This window comes from Dasypus novemcinctus, chromosome 13 (assembly GCF_030445035.2).
Source record: "Dasypus novemcinctus isolate mDasNov1 chromosome 13, mDasNov1.1.hap2, whole genome shotgun sequence".
Taxonomy (NCBI): domain Eukaryota; kingdom Metazoa; phylum Chordata; class Mammalia; order Cingulata; family Dasypodidae; genus Dasypus; species Dasypus novemcinctus.
In genome coordinates, this window is record NC_080685.1 from 1,974,052 (window position 1) to 1,994,453 (window position 20,402).

Sequence of the window (20,402 nt, forward strand, 5' to 3'; positions counted from 1 at the left end):
AGGTGGAGGCAGGCCGTCGGCTGTGCAGCAGCTCCAGGCCACCTCAGACCTTCCCCATAACCAGCCAGTCTTACCTCCCCGCGCCTCCCCGTCAAGGACCCCGAGGCCAAGGGCGAGCACTGGAGGCAGAGCCTTCCTGGCAGGTACCGCAGATGCCCATGGGCCGAGAGGGGCACCTGCTAAAGGAAGTCACCAGGGCCTTAGCTGTTTGTTTTTGTTTTTATACCATCCCAGGGGCAGTTGTTTTTTTTAGTCACATGCTTGAACTTTAAAAAAACAAACAGTTCAGAACCCTCCTTGTAACCCTTCCCCTGCCCGGCTCCATCCCACTCCCCACAGCGACCCCCACGCTCTTTGTAAACGTTCAAATGGGGTCGTACCTGCCATGTAATCCTGCAAGTTCAGTTCCCGTGAGGACCGTCTTTGTGAACCGGTGCGTATGGATTTCACTCACTCTTTATTTATTTCTTTTTTTAAAGAGTTTTTAAATTTTTTATTTCTGAAGCGCGCTGGATAGATGGTAGTTTGTTTAGCCGTCCTGAGGAGTTAGCACCCTATTTTTGGTGTTAGAGAGTGCACCCTTGGGCGCACTGCCCCTCTGCGTCTGTGAGTATCGCTGTGTGTGAGAAACCGGGTGTGAGGCTGGAAAGCCTCGCAGCGGCGCGCGGCTGTCTCGAGGTCAAGGCCCACTCCGTGGCCACAGGTCGTGCCCCCCGCGGCGCAGCAGCTGTCTGGCGCCCAGCTGAGCGGGGCCGAGTGCAGGGCACGCGACGCGGCTGTGCTCGCGGCCGGAGGGGTCGGGGACCGAGCGGCCGGCTTCTTTCTCACTCTGGTCGGGTTTCTGCAGGCGGCGCAGCCGGCGGCGACGGGAGAGCAGACCCCAGCGTCCTGGCCGCCTTCCAGGACTACGTGGGACTGATGCCGCTGGTGGCAGAGGCAAACCAGATAAGTCAGGAGCTGGGGAAGGTAAGTCATCCAGGCCCGGAAAGCCGCACCCCGTCACGCCTGCCAGCACGGCCAGGCCAGGTCCACCCGCTGCCCTCCCGCTGCCCCGACGGGCTCCGGGTGCGAACGAAGCCACAGGGGCCAGAGCGCCGAGGGGCTGTGCGAGGCCAGGCCTCGGCCTTCCAGGCTGCGCGGCCCCGGGCGCAGGGACCCGGTGCTGGCCGTGCCCCCAGCTGCCCTCCAAAGGGCCGCTCGGGCCCGGGTCCTTCACCGACAAGCCCCGGGCTGACGAGCTCCCTGGCGGACAGGACAAGGCCAGCGCGGACCTCTAAGCAGGTTCAACGCTGGTGTGGACCGCAGGGCAAGCGCTGGTCCCGGCCGCTTTCCTCAGTGGGAACGCCGTCCTCAGGCCAGCGCGCGTGGCCGAGCGTGGGCAGAATGAAGGGGCAGTGGCCGCGCTGGCTGGGGGCTGAGTGTCCACTGGCAGGATTGCTTGGTGAGAAGTCTTTCCTTTCCCAGGGACTTAAAATGGAACTGAAAGTGAAGAATTTAGCCTCTGCGGATTCCAGGGGCTGCGACCTTCAGAAGGAGGTCATGGTGAAAGTCACCCAGGAGACGACACGCCAGGTGAGGTTATTTCCTGCCAGCTGCTGCCTGGGGGACTCGTGAAAGGGCAGGAAGCCCCGGCCTGGGACAGACAGACGGAAAGGAAATTCCTCCGAGGTTTCCTTCCTGGTCTCCACAGGCGCCAGTTTCTAGATCTTTCCTAACTAGCTGCGTTGCGCGCTTTCTGTCCACTTTTAACACGGCCAAGGGGGCCTCGAAGTCTATCCACGTGTGTGTGCGAGTGGGAATGTGCATGTGCCGAGTGAGCGCGGGGGGCTGCCAGCCAGGGGCGGGGGCAGGGGCGGCGGGCAGGGGCGGGGCAGGGGCACCGGGAATCTGTGTCTCTTTTGTTGTTGTTGTTGCGTCATCTTGTTGTGTCAGCTCTCCATGTGTGCAGCGCCACTCCTGGGCAGGCTGTGCTTTCTTTCATGCTGGGGAGCTCTCCTTAAGGGGTGCACTCCTTGCACATGGGGCTCCCCTACGCAGGGGACACCCCTGCGTGGCACGGCACTCCTTGCGTGCATCAGCACTGCACATGGGCCAGCTCCACACGGGTCAGGAGGCCCGGGGTTTGAACCCTGGACCTCCCGTGTGGCAGGCAGATGCTCCATCGGTTGAGCCAAGTCCGCTTCCCTATTGCTTAGTTTTAATTATATTTTAAGGTGACTTAAAATATTTTGTTTAGCATTTTTCATTGTTTTTAGCAAAAATGTTACCTAAATAACACAGCCTGCCATTACCAGAAACAGAACTTAGACAGTGTTTTACATTTCATTTTTCGGCATGTTGTGTGGGAGAGCTGAGAATCTGGATACATTTTTTTTTCTTGACATTTATTTCTCAACAATTCATGTTTTTCCTTACATCATTACTTTTTTTTTTTAATTAGCCATGGTGTGGGTTTATAGAAAAATCATGTATAAAATGCAGTGTTCTCATATACTACCCCTTAGTAACCCCTTGCATTGGTACATGCATTTGTTACAATTGATGAAAGCACATTTTTATAAACTATAGTCCATGGTTTAACTTAGGATTGGCTGTTTGTTTTGCGCAGTTCTATGATTTCATTTTAAAATTTTCAATCTAGTAACATATATATATATATATATATAAACCTAAAATTTCTCCTTTAACCACAGTCAAATATATAATTCAGTGCTGCTGATTAGTTTCACAGTCCTAGGCTACCTCACCACTATCCATTGTCACAACGTTTCCATCATCCCAAATAGAAGCTCCGTACATTTTAAGCCTTAACTCCCTATTCCCTATCCCTGCTCCATCCCCTAGCACTTACATTCTAGATTTCCTACTCCATGGGTTTCCTTATTCTAGTTATTCTGTATCGGTGAGATCATACAATGCTTGTCTGTTTGTGCCTGGTTTATTCATGCAACATGATGTTTTCAAGATTCATCATGCTGTTGCATGTATCAGAACGTCATTCCTTTTACAGCTGAATACTGTTGCACTGTGCATCTATTCCACATTCTGTTTATTGGTTGATGCACACTTGGTTTGCTTCCATCTTTTAGCAATTGTGAACAGTGCTGCTCTGAACATCATTGTGCAAATATCTATCTGTTCGAGCCCCTCCTTTCAATTCTCTTGAGTATGTAAGTAGACGTAGGACTGCTGGGACAAATGGTAATTCTATACTTAACTTTCTGAGAAACTGCCAAACCGTCTTCCATAGTGGCTGCGCCATAGTGGTTCCCACCAGCCTTGAATGAGTGCTCCTATTTCTCTGCATTCTCGCCAACGCTTTTGTTTTTCTGTATTTCAGTAATAGTCTTTCTAGTGGGTATGAAATGGTATCTCATTTTGGTTTCGTGTGCATTTCCCTAGTAGGTAGTGATGTTGAACATCTTTTCATGTGCTGTTTTGCCGTTTGTATTTGTATATCTTCTTGGAGAAATGTCTATTCAATGAAGTCTTTTGCCCATTTTGTAATTGGCTTATTTGTATTTTTGTTGTTGAGTTGAAGATTTCTTTACATATTCTAGATATTAACCCCCTACCAGTCAAGTATGTGGTTTCCAAATATTTTTCCCATTTGTGTAAATTGTCCCATTTTATTTCATGATAAAATCCTTTGAGACACAAAAGTTCTTCATTTTGATGAGGTCTCATTTATCTATTTTTTCTATTGTTGCTTGTGCTTTTGGTGTAAAGTCTAAGAAACCATTGCCTAACAAAATCCTGAAGATGCTTCCCTACTTTTTCTTCTAGGAGTTTTATTGTTCTGGCTCTTACGTTTAGATATTTGATCCAGTTTGAGTTGATTTTTGTTTATGGTGTAAGGTAGGGGTTGACCTTCATTCTTTTGCATATGAAGATCCGGTTTCCCCAGCAACATTTGTTGAAGAGACTATTTTTTTCCTCAATTGAGTGTTTTTTGCCCCTTGTCAAAAATCAGTTGGCCATAAACATGAAAGTTGATTTCTGAACTCTCAGTTCAATTTTATTGGTCTATATGTCTGTCCTTCTGCCAGTACTGTGGCTTTGTAATAAGTTATAATTATTAATAATACAAAAAATGAATAAAAACTGTAATAAGTTTTAATATTGGGAAGTTGAGTCCTCTAGATTTGTTCTTTCTTTTTAAGATGACTTTGGCTATTTGGGACCCACTAACCTTCCATATAAATCTGATGATTAGCTTTTCCATTTCTGCAAAAAAGGCTATTGTAATTTTGATTGGGTTGCATTGAATTTGTAAATCTCTTCAGATAGAATTGATATCTTAATAATATATAGTTTTATAATCCCATGAATATGGAATGTCCTTCCACTTACTTGGACCTTCATTGATATATTTTGCCAGTGTTCAGTAGTTTTCTGTGTAGAAGTCCTTTACATCATTAGTTAGATTTATTTCTAGATAATAGATTCTTTTACTCACTCTTGTAAAAGGAATTTTGTTCTTGATTTCTTCTTCTGATTGTTCATTACTAGTGTATTAAAAACACTACTAATTTTTGAGTGTTGATCTTGTACCCCGCACTTTGCTGAATTCATTTATTAGTTGTAGAAGCTTTGTTGTGTATTTTCCAAGGCGTTTTGTATATAAGATCGTGTTATTTGCAAATAGGGAAAGTTTTTTTTTTCTTCCTTTCCAATTTGGATGCCTTTTATTTCTTTTTCTTGCCTAATTGTTCTAGCTATAATTTCTAGTACAATGTTGAGCAACAGTGGTCACAGTGGGAAACCTCCTCCTGATCTTAGAAGAGGGAAAGCGTTCTGTCTTTCAGCACTAAGTATGATGTTAGCTATGGTTTTTCATATGTGCCCTTTATCACATTGAGGATGTTTCCTTCTATTCCTAGCTTTCTAAGTGTTTTTATCAAGAAGTGGTGCTGGATTTTGTTAAATTTATTTTCTGCATCATTTGGAATGATTATGTGGTTTTTCCTTCATTCTGTTAATGTGGTGTATTACATTAATTGATTTTCTCATGTTGAACCATCCTTGCATACCAGAGGTAAATCCCACTTGATCATGGTGTATAATTTTTTTAATGTGCTGTTGAATTTGGTTTGCTAGTATTTTGTTGAGGATTTTTGCATCCATATTCATAAGAGATATTAGTAATTTTTTTCTCATGGTATCTTTATCTGGAATTGGTATAAGGGTGATGGTGGCTTCACAGAAGAATTAGAAAGTGCTCCTTACTGTTCAATTTTTTTTGTAGAGTTTGAGCAGGATTTGTGTTAATTTTTGGAATGCATGTTAAAGTTCCCCTGAGGAACCATCTCATCCTAGACTTTTATTTTGGGGGTGGGGAGTTGTTTGTTTTAGTGTAGGCAAGGGAGTAAAGAATTTATTAAGAAAAACTAGAAGTGAGGTAAGTTCACACTGAGACATGGGTGTGGGCTCGCTACAGGACGAGACGCTCGGGGGGGGGCCCAGATTGGGCCCTTCCTCCTCCTGGGGAGGTGTGTGGACGCTGATTCAGTCTTTTTATTTGTAATTGATTTTTTTTATCATGTTTTTAAAAATTTTTTAAATTTATTTCTCTCCCTGCCCCCCCCCCCGTTGTCTGTTCTCTGTGTCCATTTGCTGTGTGATCTTCTGTGTCTGCTTCTATTCTTGTTAGCAGCATCAGGAATCCGTGTCTCTTTTTGTTGTGTCATTTTGCTGCATCAGCTCTCCGTGTGTGCGGCACCATTCCTGGGCAGGCTGCACTTTTCTTGTGCTGAGCGGCTCTCCTTACGGGGCACACTCCTTGCGTGTGGGGCTCACCTATGCAGGGGACACCCCTGCGTGGCACGGCACTCCTTGCGCGCATCAGCACTGCGCGTGGGCCAGCTCCACACGGGTCAAGGAGGCCCGGGGTTTGAACCGCGGACCTCCCATGTGGTAGACGGACGCCCTAACCACTGGGCCAAGTCCGTTTCCTGATTTATCTCCATTCTAATCTTTATTTTTCTCTTCCTTCTGCCCACTTTGGGCTTAGTTTGCTCTTCTTTTTCTGGTTATTCTAGTTTAGAGGTTAAATGTCTGATTTAAAATCTCTCCTTTTTTAATGTAAGCATTTAGAACTATAAATTTCCCTCTCTGCACTGCCTTAGCAGCTTCCCATAGGTCTTGATATGTTATACTTTCATTTTAATTAGCCTTAGACAATGACTGAGTTTTCTTGTGATTTCCTGTTTCACCCAGTGGTTGTTCAAGAATGCATTGTTTAATTTCCACATATTTGTTTATTTTCCCACTCTCTCCCACTATTATTGATTTCTAGCTTCATTCCATTGTGATTGGAGAAGACACATTTTATGATTTCAATATTTTAAAATTTATTTGAGACTTGTTTTTTAATCTAAGATATGGTATCTCTTGGAGAATGATCCACATGCACTCAAGAAGAACATGTAGGGGAAATGGACTTGGCCCAGTGGTTAGGGCATCCGTCTACCACATGGGAGGTCCGCGGTTCAAGCCCCGGGCCTCCTTGACCCATGTGGAGCTGGCCCATGCGCAGTGCTGATGCGCGCAAGGAGTGCCGTGCCACACAGAGGTGTCCCCCGCATAGGGGAGCCCCACGTGCAAGGAGTGCACCCATAAGGAGAGCCGCCCAGCGTGAAAGAAAGTGCAGCCTGCCCAGGAATGGCGCCGCCCACACTGCCCCGTGCCGCTGACGACAGCAGAAGCAGACAAAGAAACAAGACGCAGCAAAAAGACACAGAAAACAGACAACCAGGGTAGGGGAGGGGAATTAAAGAAATAAAAATAAATCTTTAAAAAAAAAAAAAAGAACATGTATTCTGTTGCTAGGTGAAGTGTTTTGTATAAGCCTGTTAGTCCTACTTGATTAGAGTATCATTTGTTTTTATTTCCTTCTTGATCTTTCTAGATGCTCTATCCACTAGTGAAAGTGGTGGATTAAAGTCTCCTACTATTACTGTAGAACCATTTCTTTCTCTTTTCAAATCTGTCAATTTTTGTTTCATATATTTTGGGGCTCTCTTGGGAGGTGCAGTATATATAATTATCACAACTTCGTGTTGAATTGATCCCATTTAGAAATATATAATGACTGTCTTTGTCTCTTATAACTGTTTTTTACTTAAAGTCTATTTTATCTATTTGTATAGCTACCCTAGCTCTCTTTTTTGTTACAACGTGCATGGTATGTTTTTTCCATCCTTTCACTTTCAACTACTTGTGTCTTTGAATTTAAGGTGTCCTATAAACAGCATGTAGTTATTTAATGTTTTTCATATTTTCTATATGCTGCCAATCTCTGCCTTTTTCCTGGAGAGTTTAATCCGTTTACATCTAAAGTCACTACTGACAATACAAGACTTTATTCTGCAATTTTGCTATTTAATCTTTGCATTACCTTTCTTTTGTCCCTTAATTCTTCAGTTAATGCCTACTTTCATATTTATTTGATTTTTTGTTATTATACCATATTGTGTCCCTTCTCATTTCTATCTGGATATATTTTTCATATATTTTCCTTATGGTTAACCATGAGGTTAAAGTGGATATATTTTTCATATATTTTCCTTATGGTTAACCATGAGGTTAAAGTTTAACATCCTAAATATATGAAATTCATATTTTATTTGATATCAACTTGATTTTAATAGCATTAATGTAAACTGTTCCTATACCTCTCCATGCCCCCTCCCTCCAACCTTTTTTGTACTTTTTGATAACTCTCTTCTTGTCCTTTCTTTAAAAAGATTTATTTATTTATTTATCCCCTTCCCCTCCTCCCACCTTGCTGTTTTTGCTGTCTGTGTTGTCTTCTCTTCTCATTTTCTCTCTAGGATTCACCGGGATTCGATCCTGGGGTCTTCCGGTGTGGAGAGAGGGTCCCTGTCAATTATGCCACCTCAGTTCCTGCTGTGCTTCACCTTGATTCTTCCCTTGTCTCTCTTTTTGATGCCTCATCATCTTGCTGCGTGACTCATTTGCATGGGCACTGACTCACCACATGGGCACTTGCACAGGCACTGGCTCTCCACGTGGGCACTTGCGATCACCACACGGGCACTTGCTCACCCTGCGGCACTCATGGCGGCACTGGCTCACTGTATGGGCACGCTTTCTCTTCTTCTTTTTCATCAGGAGGCCCCAGGAATCGAACCTGAGTCCTCCTATATGGCAGGTAGAAGCTCTATCACTTGAGCCATATCCACTTCCCATCTTTTTATCCTTTGTATTCAACAGTTTGACCAGTATGTGGTAAGGTGCATTTCTCTTCAAGTTTATCCTGTTGTTCTCTGGGCTTCATGGATGTACGTATTCTTTTACTAAGTTTGTGAAGCTCTCTCATTATTTCTTTTAATATTCCTTCTGACCCTTTCTCTCTTCTCCTTCTGGGGATCCTATAATGTGTTTATTGATACACTTGATGGTACCTCACAGGTCTTTTAGACTTTCACTTTTTATAATTCTTTTTTCTGTCTACTTCTCAGCCTGACTCATTTCAATTTTCTTGTCTTCAAGTTCACCTCTTCTTTTTCTGCGAGCTCCAGTCAGCTGTCGAAACCCTCCTGGGCATGTTTTCATTTTAGTTATTGTGGTCTTCAACTCCAGTAGTACTGTTTGGCTCCTTTTTAAAATTTCTATCTCTTTACTGAGATTCTCATGTTGTTTACTCATTGTTTTACTGATATCCTTTAGTTCTTTCTCTGTATTTTCCTTAATCTCCTTGAGTATGTTGACTCTTTTCTTGATAGTGTTAGCTCTTTTTTTTTTTTTTAGTCTTTGTCCACAGTCTGGTCTTCTTCACTGGCGTTTCCGGGATTGTTATCCTCTTCCTCTGGTTGGGCCTTCATTTCCTGTTTCTTTGTTTGTCTTGTATCTTTTGTTGCATACTGTCCATGTTAATATTTTAAAATGTTAACTCTCGGATTTATTCCCTGAGATGTCTGTTTCTTGAACTTGTATCCAGTTGGTTTTTCTGGGATGTCCCTGCTGCTCTCGGGAAAGGCTGCCCAAGGGGAATCAGAGTGCAGGGCCCTGCCTGCCTTCTCTGGGCCTGTGTCTTGCCCTGGACTTGGGCCAACTAGGGGCCTTGGGAGTTCCCCTGTTCACGGGAGTTTGAATGTCCCCTCTGCTTCCCAGGAAACAGGCGTCGTCCCTTTCCCAGGTGTTTCACTATGGGACTTCGAGCAGGGAAGCTCTTTTCCCAGGATGCCTGTGTCAGTGGTTTCTTACATCGCTTTTGTTTTCATTGCAAGTTGCTTTTGCCTGGAGGGCAAATTCTGGGTGAGGGGAGCATGCTAAAGAGGAATTTCCCAGGTCAGTCTTTCCAGCCAGAACAAGGCCTGGAACACAGAAAGGGAGCTCCAAACTGCCACGGAGAGGGGGTGAGGGAGGGCTCAGGACAGGCACCAGGAGCCCCAAAGCTGTGCTTTCCTGTCCCGGCACCCACCCAGCAGATGCAGCCCTCCAGCCATCCTCCATGCTCCGATGAAGCGTACCAGCCTACCATCTCCTCTGCCACTTTTCTCTCAGGCTGGAATGACTGCGGCCCTCACAGCCAGGCCCCCAGAGTTCCCAAGGAGCTCATCGAAAGCCGTGATCCATGACCGGATGACACCCCACCCTGCCCTCCCTACCTCCCCCGGGCCTTAGGAAACTGGATTGTGTGCTTGGGCACCAGCAAGATACAACAGGGGCTGGACCCCAGTGCTGCTAGAGTGGGCGATGGACGATGGTAACCACTGCGCAAAGAGAATTGACTGGTATTTATTTAATTTACAGCCTCTTCCTCCCCGTCTTCCCTGGACTCTGTACAGTGTTCTACCAGCCATTGGGTTTTTGAGATGGTTGAGTCAGGCAGTTTCTGCCTGCTTATGCTTGCTCTCGTGGGGCGACCGGTTCTTGGAGTTTCCTCCTCTGCCATCTTCCCACAGTCCTCAGTCTGGGTATATTTACAGATACTGTTTTTTTCCCTGTCATGGAACTTCTTCTGCTGAAACTATACGGGCCTCTTTCAACAGCGTTCTGCACTCATTAGTTTTGTTTCGTTTGTTTGTTTTCTTAGGATGTACCAGGGATTGAACCCGGGACCTCAGGCATGGGAAGCAGGCGCTCAATCACCACGTTACACCCACTCTCCAATGAGAGTTGTTTTTTTCATTTGTTTGTTTGTTTTTAGGAGGTACCAGAAATTGAACCCAGGACCTTGTACATGGGAAGCAGGTGCTCAACCACTGAGCTACATCCACTCCCCTGCACTCCTTAGTGTTACAGTGATTTTTTTCCTTTTTTTTTAGTGTTGAGATTAATCTTACTAATCTGTGGCTGGGGTGGGTTTTCTAAACCGGAACAGTACCAGCTGCGCGTCATTTCCTGGCTGGTGAAAAGCTTCTCCAGCTGACAGGGAGGGAGCAGGCGCAGCCCAGGCGTGGCTGCTCCCGCAGAGCTCGACCTGCGTTCTCCCCTTGGCAAGGAGAGGATGTCGTCTTGCCTGTGCAGCACCTGTGACTCGATATCCACAAGTAATGAAGCGGTGAACTGATATCATGGTCTTAAAAAATATTAGTTTCTAAGCCTAGAGGTCTTTTTAAAAAATCATGGCCAGAATTCCTTTTGTGCTCTTAGTATCTGCTGCAGGTGGCCGAGCCAGTTCCTCAGTTCCTCTTCATGAGTCTTGAGAGGCACATGGAAAAAGGAAGGAGCCTGTGTAGTGCCTTGAGGACAACCCTTTTATGAAGACTTACAGCTCTCAGAGAAGAGTAACTTCTCTGTTGTTTTTCTAGTTACCCAGAGAAGGAGTTGCTCGTTCTACCTGGTAGTCACTTCTGATGTGGAATTTATGGTCGAGCTGTCTTCTGTCTAACTTGAATCCCTCATGCTGCAGCTTAAAACTCTTCCTCTCTCTCAGGGGCCAGGGTAAGAGTAGAAGCCCTGCGTCTCCACTTGGGGACGAGGCAGGCAGGGGTGGGGTCTTGTCCTGGATTTGCTGCTCACAAGGAGTGCAAACACCCGGGGTCTCTGTAAAACGGGATGATCATTCCTGCCCCGTTTCCCTCCCAGGTTTGTGATGACCGTCACCTGAGCAAATGGCTGCACACCTGTTGTGCAGTTCAATAATCCCTGAGCAGCTACTTCTCACTTTCTTTTCTCCAGGCAAAATCCCCTTGTATTAGCTTCCTGTTGCTGCTGTAACAAATTACCACAACTTAGTGCCTTAGAACACAAACGCACGCTCCCACAGATCTGCAGGGGAGAAGTCTCGACTTTACAGCATCCAATCAAGGTGCTTTGCTTCCCTTTCTGAGGCTCCAGGGTTCTCTGCTGTTCGCGGCTCCCGGCGGCTTTGGGGTTCATGATTCCACCCACCACAGCCCCCGATCGTCCACTTCCCCTGGGGTCTAGTTCCTTCATCGTCTCCTCTACGGCCCGTCCTGGACTCCGGCAGAGCTGAAGGAACAGGTCCGGGAATGAGCAGGACATTCCTGAGGGCCGTCACGAACGCGCAGTCTGATGAGAGCGCCGGGTGGGCTTATCGACCCTCCACCCTGCCCGTCCGAGGGCGCCGCTGGACAGTCAGTGAGTTGGAGCAGCAGGTGGAGTCGACAGTGGGTGACTGGCCTTTGTCTTTGCAGGTGTGGATTTGGTCAAAAGCCAAGTTTATCAACAGGAAATTCCTGATGGAGGAGCTGTACCAGCGCTTTCTAGACGGGGAAGACGGCCCCATGGCCCAGGAGGACGACCCTTTCTGGGACCCGGTGGAGGCCGTGCCCCTGGGCTCCGCGCTCGTCTGGCTGCAGCCGCTCGCCTACGGCATGGAGTGCGAGGAGCTGGCCGACGTCTTGAACTGCGACGGGCTGGCCGAGGCGGTTCTGCACGTGCACGTGACCCCCTGCTCCGCGACAGGACAGTGGGTGTCTCCCCCCGCGCCCAGGCCGCCTCCATCCTGAGTAGTCACGTCCAGAAAGCTCACAGCCAGCCCGGGGCCCCCCGAGGGGCCTCACCCCGGTACCACGCGCGTAGTTGGGAGGCGAGGGGACGAGCTCATTCCCTCGTGATTGGGCCTCATCGTATCTGGCTGTTGGTGTGACAGGCATCAGCCGGCCTGGCCGGCAGCATCTGCCAGCTCAGTTACCCGGGGACCCAAAGAAAGGGGGGACACCCCACCAACAGGTGGGATGGAGAAGTAGAAGAACCTGTGGGCCGGGGCCGGGAGGGGGCCGGGGCAGGGGCAAGGCTCTCCCGGCCCCGGCCCCCTCCCGGCCCCCTCCCTGCCCTGGCCCTCCCCCAGCCCTCTCCCCTGCCCCTGCCCCGGCCCTCCCCGGCCCTGCTGCGTGCAGCAGGCCTTTCCCGCGCAGTGGAGGAGAGCCGGCTCCCGCTGGGAGGCCCTCGAGCCGGAGGCTGGCAGCTGGCCGTCCGGCTCTGCTTCTCCGTCCTGGTGCCGTGTGCCTGGGTCTCTGCCCCCCCGAGGGGCCTCTGTCCCTGCCTGGCCTTTCTGTGCAGTTGTGCGTCCTTTCTGGGAGCTCAGGCTCTGTTTTAATTAACTCATCGGCAACTTTCCTAGACTCTGCTCGTTACCCCTGACCCAGGCCTGACCTCGCCCTCCTCTTGAGACATCCCGCGGCTCGCTCTCTTCAGGCTGTGGCAGTTTTCACAAACGCTGAAGTCTCACAGATTTCTAAGCAAAGGGGCCGGGCGGGGCCTGGCCTGGGTGCTGGGGTTCACATGGATGTCCCGTGGAAACTTGGTGTCTTTCTGGAGAGGGATCTGAGCCACCAGGCCCCGGGGCCGCGGCCTGCCCTGGCCCCAGGCTACCGGCCGCTCTGTGGCCGTTTGGCTCCGGGCTCCCCAGGCCGCCCTGCAGGGTTCCCACTTCCAGCTTCCGGGGCTTGGGGCGCTTGGCTGGGGTGTGGCCGACCCCCCAGGAGGGCTGAGCAGATCGGCCTCCGAGGCGGGGGCCTGCGGGTGCTCTGGCCTGTGGAGAGCTCCGCGAGGCCGCGGCGCACGGCAGGTGTCTGGGCAGCCAGCCGGCTCTCCCGCAGCGCCCACCTGATCCACAGTGCTCGTTTAGCACCCACGTTCGGGTGCTTCTAGAGCAGGAAGTTGTTTCTGCTCCCGCCTCCTCCAGGCTGTGAATTCCTTGAAAACAAGGTCCCCACCTCACCTTGAAATGCCCGTGTGGAGGGAACCCTCGTTGCGGGACTCCAGAATAAATGAGTTCTGCAACTGGGAATGTTGCCTTCAGTGACATTGGCTCTCAAGGGTTTGCTCTCTTGGACAGCACGTCTGGCTTGTTGCACCTGCCAACAGCCATCCTCGGCCACCCCTGTCTTTTGCAGCGCACGTGGCGAGGAGGACGTGGTGACTGACCCGCTGGAGCTGCTGGGCAAGAGGATCGACTTCCAGATCCACGTCGCCCGGTGCCTGGGCACCCGGTGGCTGAAGGAAGACGCCAGGCGGGGCGTCCAGATCGGGTGCGCCTGCGTGCGCCCGCCTCCCGCAGACCCCGAGCCACGCGAGCCTTCGGGGCCTTTTGAAATGCGCTTATGTGCAGTTTTCTTAAGATTCTGTTTCCTCAAGCCCAGAGGACTCCATTTCCCGCTGGGTTTAATGGGGAAGTGTGTACTGATTCTTTTAAATGATTGAAGAGCAGAGTCAGGCATATTAATTAGCAGAAGAATATCCAGTGAAATTATCATCTAAGTAGAGTGTTTTTTGTTTTTTGTCTTCTTATTTGAGTTGGAAAGAAAAGAGCTCTAATACCAGGTGGCAGAAGCACCAGTGAGGCTTAAACTACTTAGGTGAAAAGGATATTAAGATTAAGTAAAGAAAGGGAGACTCTGAAGGACAAAAATCAAACAACCCATGTGAAAAATTAACAATATAAGTAGAACATATCACTCAAATTCCTGTTTTTCTTAATTTTTTTGTTAGACTTTTAATATTATCCATATAGTGACGATACCATGTTGAATAGCTGAGCTAATCGGGCCACCACAAGAACCGTGAGCGGCCACCTTCCATCAGCTAATGGCTGTAAATCTTTGGTTCCTTTGATCCTTTTCTTCACAAGCATGTCCCTCTGGTTTTAAGGTACATTTTATGTTCTTTTCTCAGTTACAGAGTGTACGATCTTCCCAGCACTCTCTACACCAAGGCTGTGTGGAAGAGTGTGAACGCCCAAATCGGAGAGACGGTTGGGTTTGCCGCCCTGGGCGCATCTCAGGAGTTCCTGCGTTACCTGCAGTCGGACGCGCTCGTTCTTGATTTGTGGGGTCTCCAAGGTACCTTGGCGAGCTGCAGTCTTGAGGCCACGTAACGTCAGGACGCCCGGGGTGCAGGGAGACGGGGGAGGTGGCTGGAGTCCCGTGGCGGGGGCCACCCGCCTGCCCTGGGTGCCTGGGGTCCCGTGGCGGGGGCCACCCGCCTGCCCTGGGTGTCTGGGGTCCCGTGGCGGGGGCCACCTGCCTGCCCTGGGTGCCTGGGGTCCCGTGGCGGGGGCCACCCGCCTGCCCTGGGTGCCTGGGGTCCCGTGGCGGGGGCCACCCGCCTGCCTGGGTGCCTGGGGTCCCGCTGGCTAGCGCGGTGGCCTGGTGGCCTCTGCCCCGGGCCCCGGGGCTGACGGCGGAGGCCTGGCTCTCCTTCGGTGTCTCCCGCACGCTGCAGAGGGCTGTGCCGAGCTGCGCTGCTGTCGGCCGGGCCTCCCGGTCACAGGCGAAGGCCACGTCCTGGTGGACACCAGGGAAACGCCCGCCGGGATGGACACAGCCCAGGTGTGTACGTGCACGTGGCGTGAAAAGGACCAGAACGTTCCAGACGACAGCAGCGAGGCCGTCATCAAGGCCCCTCCCCTTCCCAGGAGTTTCCTCGGTTTGCTCCCCGGTGCCTTCGGGGGCTTTCTCCCGCCCAGCACCCCTCCCTCTCCTGTTAAGTTTTCACGTGGAAGAAAACACTGCCGGGCCCAAAAGGTACGCAGAAAATCCAGAGAAAGACCCGACTGGCGTGTGTTTTCGCAGACGACAGCAAACCAGGATCCGGAACTTTATGTGAAGCTGCTCGAGTTAGAACGGGAGACAGAATTGCTCAGGAGCAGTAACCGAGCCCTGAGAGAGGAAAACGCGCTTCTCAGAGGATCCCTCGGGAAGGCCCGGCCCGGAGGGCAAGGTGGGGGCCGCTCGCGTTTCCGATGTTGAAGGTCTAGCTCACCCTAGACGCCTACGTCTGGGATGTGTGCTTGCCTTCTTGTTTCATGAACAAGAAATGTAGGTTTTTTTCCTTTGCCTTGTAAGATTTCTTTGGACAAGTCCAAATTGCTACCTGGTAAATGTTGGTAGAACAGAATGCCACCGAAATCAATAACTAGTTGAATGAATAAGTATCACCCTTTCTTTCCATCTCAGCGCATCAGCCTTCCGGTACCCTGCGGATGGCCGGGATGATGGCACAGCCGCCCCCAGCCTGCCGGCCGCGCCCTCGGCCCCTCAGCCACGACGGGGAGTTTGCCAGGGCCCTGAAGGCCTTCTACCACAGCATGCGCGCGGCGAGAGGACAGCTGCTCCGGCTGCAGCACTGTGAACCTCCCGTAAGTACCGGGCGCCCCGGGAGAGCCGATGTCACGGCGCGTCCTGAGTGGGCTCGTGCCCGCGAGGAGAGGCGGAGGCTGGGGACGGCGAGCGCCGTCGCTCTCGGGCCTCTGCCCACCAGCGTCTCTGTTGTCTTCAGTAAGGGATCACCCCGTGTTTAACAGAGTGAGGACCTAACCTTGAGAAGCGTGTCTGCTCTCCCTCACGCTCTCCGCGGCGGGCCTGGCCGCTGGGCCTGGGGCCCCACTCCGTCAGCGCAGCCCGCCCAGGGCCGGGGCCTCGCGTGCCGCGGGGACGATGTGCGCGGCGCGGTGCCCGGGAGCTGCGGGCCGGAGCGCTCGCCGGCCTGGGCAGCAGGGTGGCCCCCGCTCCCGCCCGTCCGGGCCCGGTCCTCAGAGGCTGCGACAAGCCGGCGAGGAGGCGCACGGCGCCCGGGGTGCGGGCCGGCCCGCGGGAGCCCCGGCCCTCCTCCAGGCTGCGCCCTCCCTCCTGCCCGCACCCAGCGGCCACACCACGTCCGCGGTGCTCTCTCAACAGACGGCCTTGCCCTCGCGCCACTCAGAAATTCGGCGGTCGGGGAGTCGCTCCTGCTGGAGCCCCTTCATGTCCCGCCTGTCCGGCCGGGCGTGTAGCCCCCCAGCTGTCCCCAAGAGGGACGCCTCCTGTCCCGGCCGCGCCCCGCCGCGCTGCCGACCCACTGCCTCCTCCCGCTCGGGGTCTCTCATCTCCCAGGTGGGCTCACCCTTTCCTTTCAGTGACTTTTTTTCTTAAACTTTTCACTTTAAAATAATTTCAGACTTATAGAACAGTTGAAAAATAACAAACCCCACGCAGAGAACGCAGCCTGTCCACTTCGCTCCAGGTACTCAGGTCCGCCGACTTCGACGTTCGGCCGCCTTTGCTCTGTGTGTTTCTCTTTCTCTTTTCTGAACGTTTGAGAGCAGGTTGCACACACCGTAGTCCGTGAACACGGCACCTGCACGTGTTTTTCTTAAGAGCGAGGATATTCACTTATGTATCAACCTTAAGTGCAATTATCAATTTCAAGAAATTTAACATGGATATAAACTTTGCAGTCTACCTTCCAATTTTTTCGTGTGTCACAATAATATCCTTGTGAGCATTTTCTCCTCTATTATTAGATCTAGTCTAAGATCTTGTGTTGCATTTCATTCTCACTGTCCCATTAGTGGCTTTTTACATTTTTTTAATTGCAGAAGCATAACACAAACTTTCCCATCTGTTTGCGTTTCCTAGGCTGTGAAAGCAGGGAACATAAAATGGCTTGGTTTTGGACAAGGGGAATTTATTAGCTCACAGTTTTGAGGCTGAGAAAAATGTCCAAATCAAGCCCTCATCGCAGCGACGCTTTCTCCCTGAAGGCTGCCGGGGACCCTGGGTGCTCACACGTGGCCAGGCACGTGGTGGCAGCCGCTGGCCTCTTCCTTCTCTTCCATATTTTGTCGTTTTCAGCTTCTGTTTCCATGGCTTTCTCTTTCTTTGAATGACTTTCATTCCCTTTAAAGGACGCCAGTAAAAGGAATAAGATCCGCCCTGGGCCATGTCCTTACCGAAGTGGCCTCGTCCACCTGTCCTGCTCGCCATCGGTCTAGACTCACAGGACCATCGAGCTTGAGGCACGTCTTTCTGGGGCACACGTGCTTGAAGGCGTCACACCGTCCCAGCCCCTCCCGAGCCTGCCCTTCAGTGGGACTAGCCACATCCACCGTGCTGTGCGCCCCTCACCACCTCCACGGAAGCACGTTCCCTCCCCCCGAGCAGGAACCCTGCACCCATGTGCAGGCTCCTCAGCCCCCACCCCCTGCCCTGGGCATCTGTGCTCTTTCTGTCTCTGTGAATTTGTAGGTATTAGCTGTTTCACGGAAGTGAAATCATACGCTCTCTGTCCTTTGTATCTGAATTATTTCACTCAACATGATGTCTTTAGGGCTCAGCCACATGGTGGCTTGTATCAGAACTTCTTCCTTTTTAAATTTTTTCTCAGTGAGAAGGTGGTTTATTGTGAGTGTACAAGCAGGGAGCTGGGGGACTCGTACCAAAACCAATTCCAAGTGAGCCTGTGAGCAGGACAGCTCCATCCACCTGCCTCGTGGGATCTAAGCCCCCTCTCAGCCAGAAACAGAGGGGCATCGCCATCCCCAAGCCTCAGGATCGAGGAGTGAGCAGACATAAGGGGGGATGCAGCTGTGGCCTAAAGTAGTATAGTCCCAGCAGTGGAAGAGCTTGTAATATTGCTACGTATAACCACAGGCAGTGGTTAGCAGAGGCTCTGAGGGAGGACAGGGAAGAAGAGGTGCAATATGGGGCATTTTTTTTTAAATTTTTTAATTCATTTTTAAAAAATATTACATTAAAAAAATATGAGGTCCCATTTAACCCCACCGCCCCCACCCCACCACTCCCCCCACAGCAACACTCTCTCGCATCATCCTGACACATCCATTGCATTTGGTAAGTACATCTCTGGGCATCGCTGCACCTCATGGTCAATGGTAATATGGGGCATTTTTGAGACAATGGAGTTGTCCTGCATGACACTGCAATGACAGATATAGGCCATCATACATTTTGTCAAAACCTATAAAATTGTGCTGTACAAAGTGTAAACTACAATGTAAACTATAGTCCATGTTCATAGCAATGCGCCACGTGTGCCCATCAGTTGTAAACCTGGGACCTCTGATGTGGGAGGAAGGTGCCTGATTACTTGAGCCACCTTCATTTCCTCCTTTGTTGTGTCTCTCATTATGTTTTTCTTCTTGTGTCTCTTGTTGCATCATCTTATTGCATCAATTTGCCATGTCTGTCCATCACACCAGCTCACTGTCTTCTTTAGGATGCACCAGGAGCCGAACAAGGGACCTTCCATGTGGTAGACCGGAGCTCAATCGCTTGAGCCACATCTGCTTCCCTCTCATTCCTTTTTAAGGCTCAGTTATATTTCATTGTATGTATATACTACATTTTGTGTATCCAGTCATCTGCTGTGAACATTTGGGTTGCTTGTACCTTTAGGTTATTGTAATACTGCTATAGACATTGGTGTACAATACCTGTACAAGACTCTGCTTTCAATTCTTTTGGTTATATACCTAAAAGTTGGATTGCCAGGTCTTATGGTAATTCTATGATTATCTTTCTGAGGATCTGCCAAAAAGTTTTCCCCAGGGACTGCACCATTTTACATTCCGACCAACAATGAATGAGTGTTCCTATTTCTCAACATTCTCAACAAAACTTGTTTTTTTTTCTATTTTTAAAATAGTAGACTTCTAGTGGGTATGAAATGGTATTTTGTTGTGGTTTTGATTTGTATTTCCCTAATGGCTAATGACGAGCATCTTTTCATGTACTTTTTGGCTGTTTGTATCTCTTCTTTAGAGAAATGTCTATTCAAGTCTTTTGCCCATTTTTTAATTGGGTGGTTTGTCTTTTTGTTGTCGACTTGTAGGAGTTCTTTATGTATTCTGGATATTAACCCTTACCAGATGTGGTTTCCAAATATTTTTTTCCTTTCTGTGGGTTGTCTCTTCACTATCTTGATAATGTCCTTAGATGTACAAAAGTTTTTAATTTTGATGAAGTATAATTTATCTATTTATTCCTTTGTGTCTCTTGATTTTGGTGTAAAGTCTAAGAATCCATTGCCTAATACAAGGTCCTGAAGATATTTCCCTATGCTTCTTCTAGGAGTTTTAGAGTTTAGTTCCTATGTTTAGGCCTTTGATCAATGTTGAGTTCATTTTTGTTCAGTATATGGTATGTCATAGGGGTCTACTTACATTTTTTCAGGTGGATATCTGTTTTCCCAGCATCATTTGTTGAAGAGACTTTTCTTTCCCCCATTGAGTGGACTTGGCTACCTTGTCAAAAGGCCAATTGGCCAAAGATGTGTGGTTTATTTCTGAGTTCTGCATTCTGTTCCATTAGTAATGTCTGTCTTTGTACAGTATCACATTATTTTGGTTACTGTAATTTTGTAATACATTTTGATTTGGGGAAGTTTAACTTCTCCAACTTTGTTCTTGTTTTTCAAGATGGCTTCGGCTAAATGGGATCCCCTTGGCCTTCTGTATGAATTTGATAATTAAGTTTTTCATTTCTGTGGAAGAAGACTGTTGAAATTTTGATCCAGATTACATTAAATCTGTAAGTTGCTTTATTTTTTAAAGATTTATTTATTTTGTATTTATTTTTCTCCCTCCCCCCCCCCCCCCCAGTTGTCTGCTCTGTCCATTTGCTGTGTGTTTTTGTTTGTTTGTTTGTTTTAATTCCCCTCCCCTCCCCCGGTTGTCTGTTTTCTGTGTCTTTTTGCTGCGTCTTGTTTCTTTGTCCGCTTCTGTCGTCAGCGGCACAGGAAGTGTGCGCAGTGCCATTCCTGGGCAGGCTGCACTTTCTTTCATGCTGGGCGGCTCTCCTTACGGGGCGCACTCCTTGCGCATGGGGCTCCCCTACGCGGGGGACACCCTTGTGTGGCACGGCACTCCTTGTGCGCATCAGCACTTCGCATGGGCCAGCTCCACATGGGTCAAGGAGGCCCAGGGTTTGAACCACGGACCTCCCATGTGGTAGACGGACGCCCTAACCACTGGGTCAAAGTCCATTTCCCTGTGTGTTCTTTTGTGTCCGCTTCTATTCTTGTCAGCAGCATGGTAATCTGTGTCTCTTTTAGTTGTGTCATCTTGCTGTGTCAGCTCTCTGTGTGTGCGGCGCTATTCCTGGGCAGCCTACACTTTCTTTCACGCTGGGTGGCTCTCCTTATGGGGCACACTCCTTGTGCGTGGGGCTCCCCTACGCGGGGGA

At 49.5% G+C, this 20,402-nt stretch overlaps 1 protein-coding gene across 1 annotated transcript in view; it reads left to right on the forward strand.

Annotated features, from left to right (window-relative positions):
• LOC131273118 (kinesin-like protein KIF28P) overlaps window positions 1–20,402 on the forward strand; it is a 137,945-nt gene that overhangs the window by 84,193 nt on the left and 33,350 nt on the right. Inside the window, exons 15-22 of the mRNA XM_058275359.1 lie at window positions 848–966; window positions 1,465–1,572; window positions 11,631–11,905; window positions 13,335–13,469; window positions 14,113–14,279; window positions 14,662–14,768; window positions 15,012–15,159; window positions 15,396–15,577. Of these exons, the coding sequence (XP_058131342.1) occupies window positions 848–966; window positions 1,465–1,572; window positions 11,631–11,905; window positions 13,335–13,469; window positions 14,113–14,279; window positions 14,662–14,768; window positions 15,012–15,159; window positions 15,396–15,577 (1,241 nt within the window). The remainder of the gene's footprint in view (window positions 1–847; window positions 967–1,464; window positions 1,573–11,630; window positions 11,906–13,334; window positions 13,470–14,112; window positions 14,280–14,661; window positions 14,769–15,011; window positions 15,160–15,395; window positions 15,578–20,402) is intronic.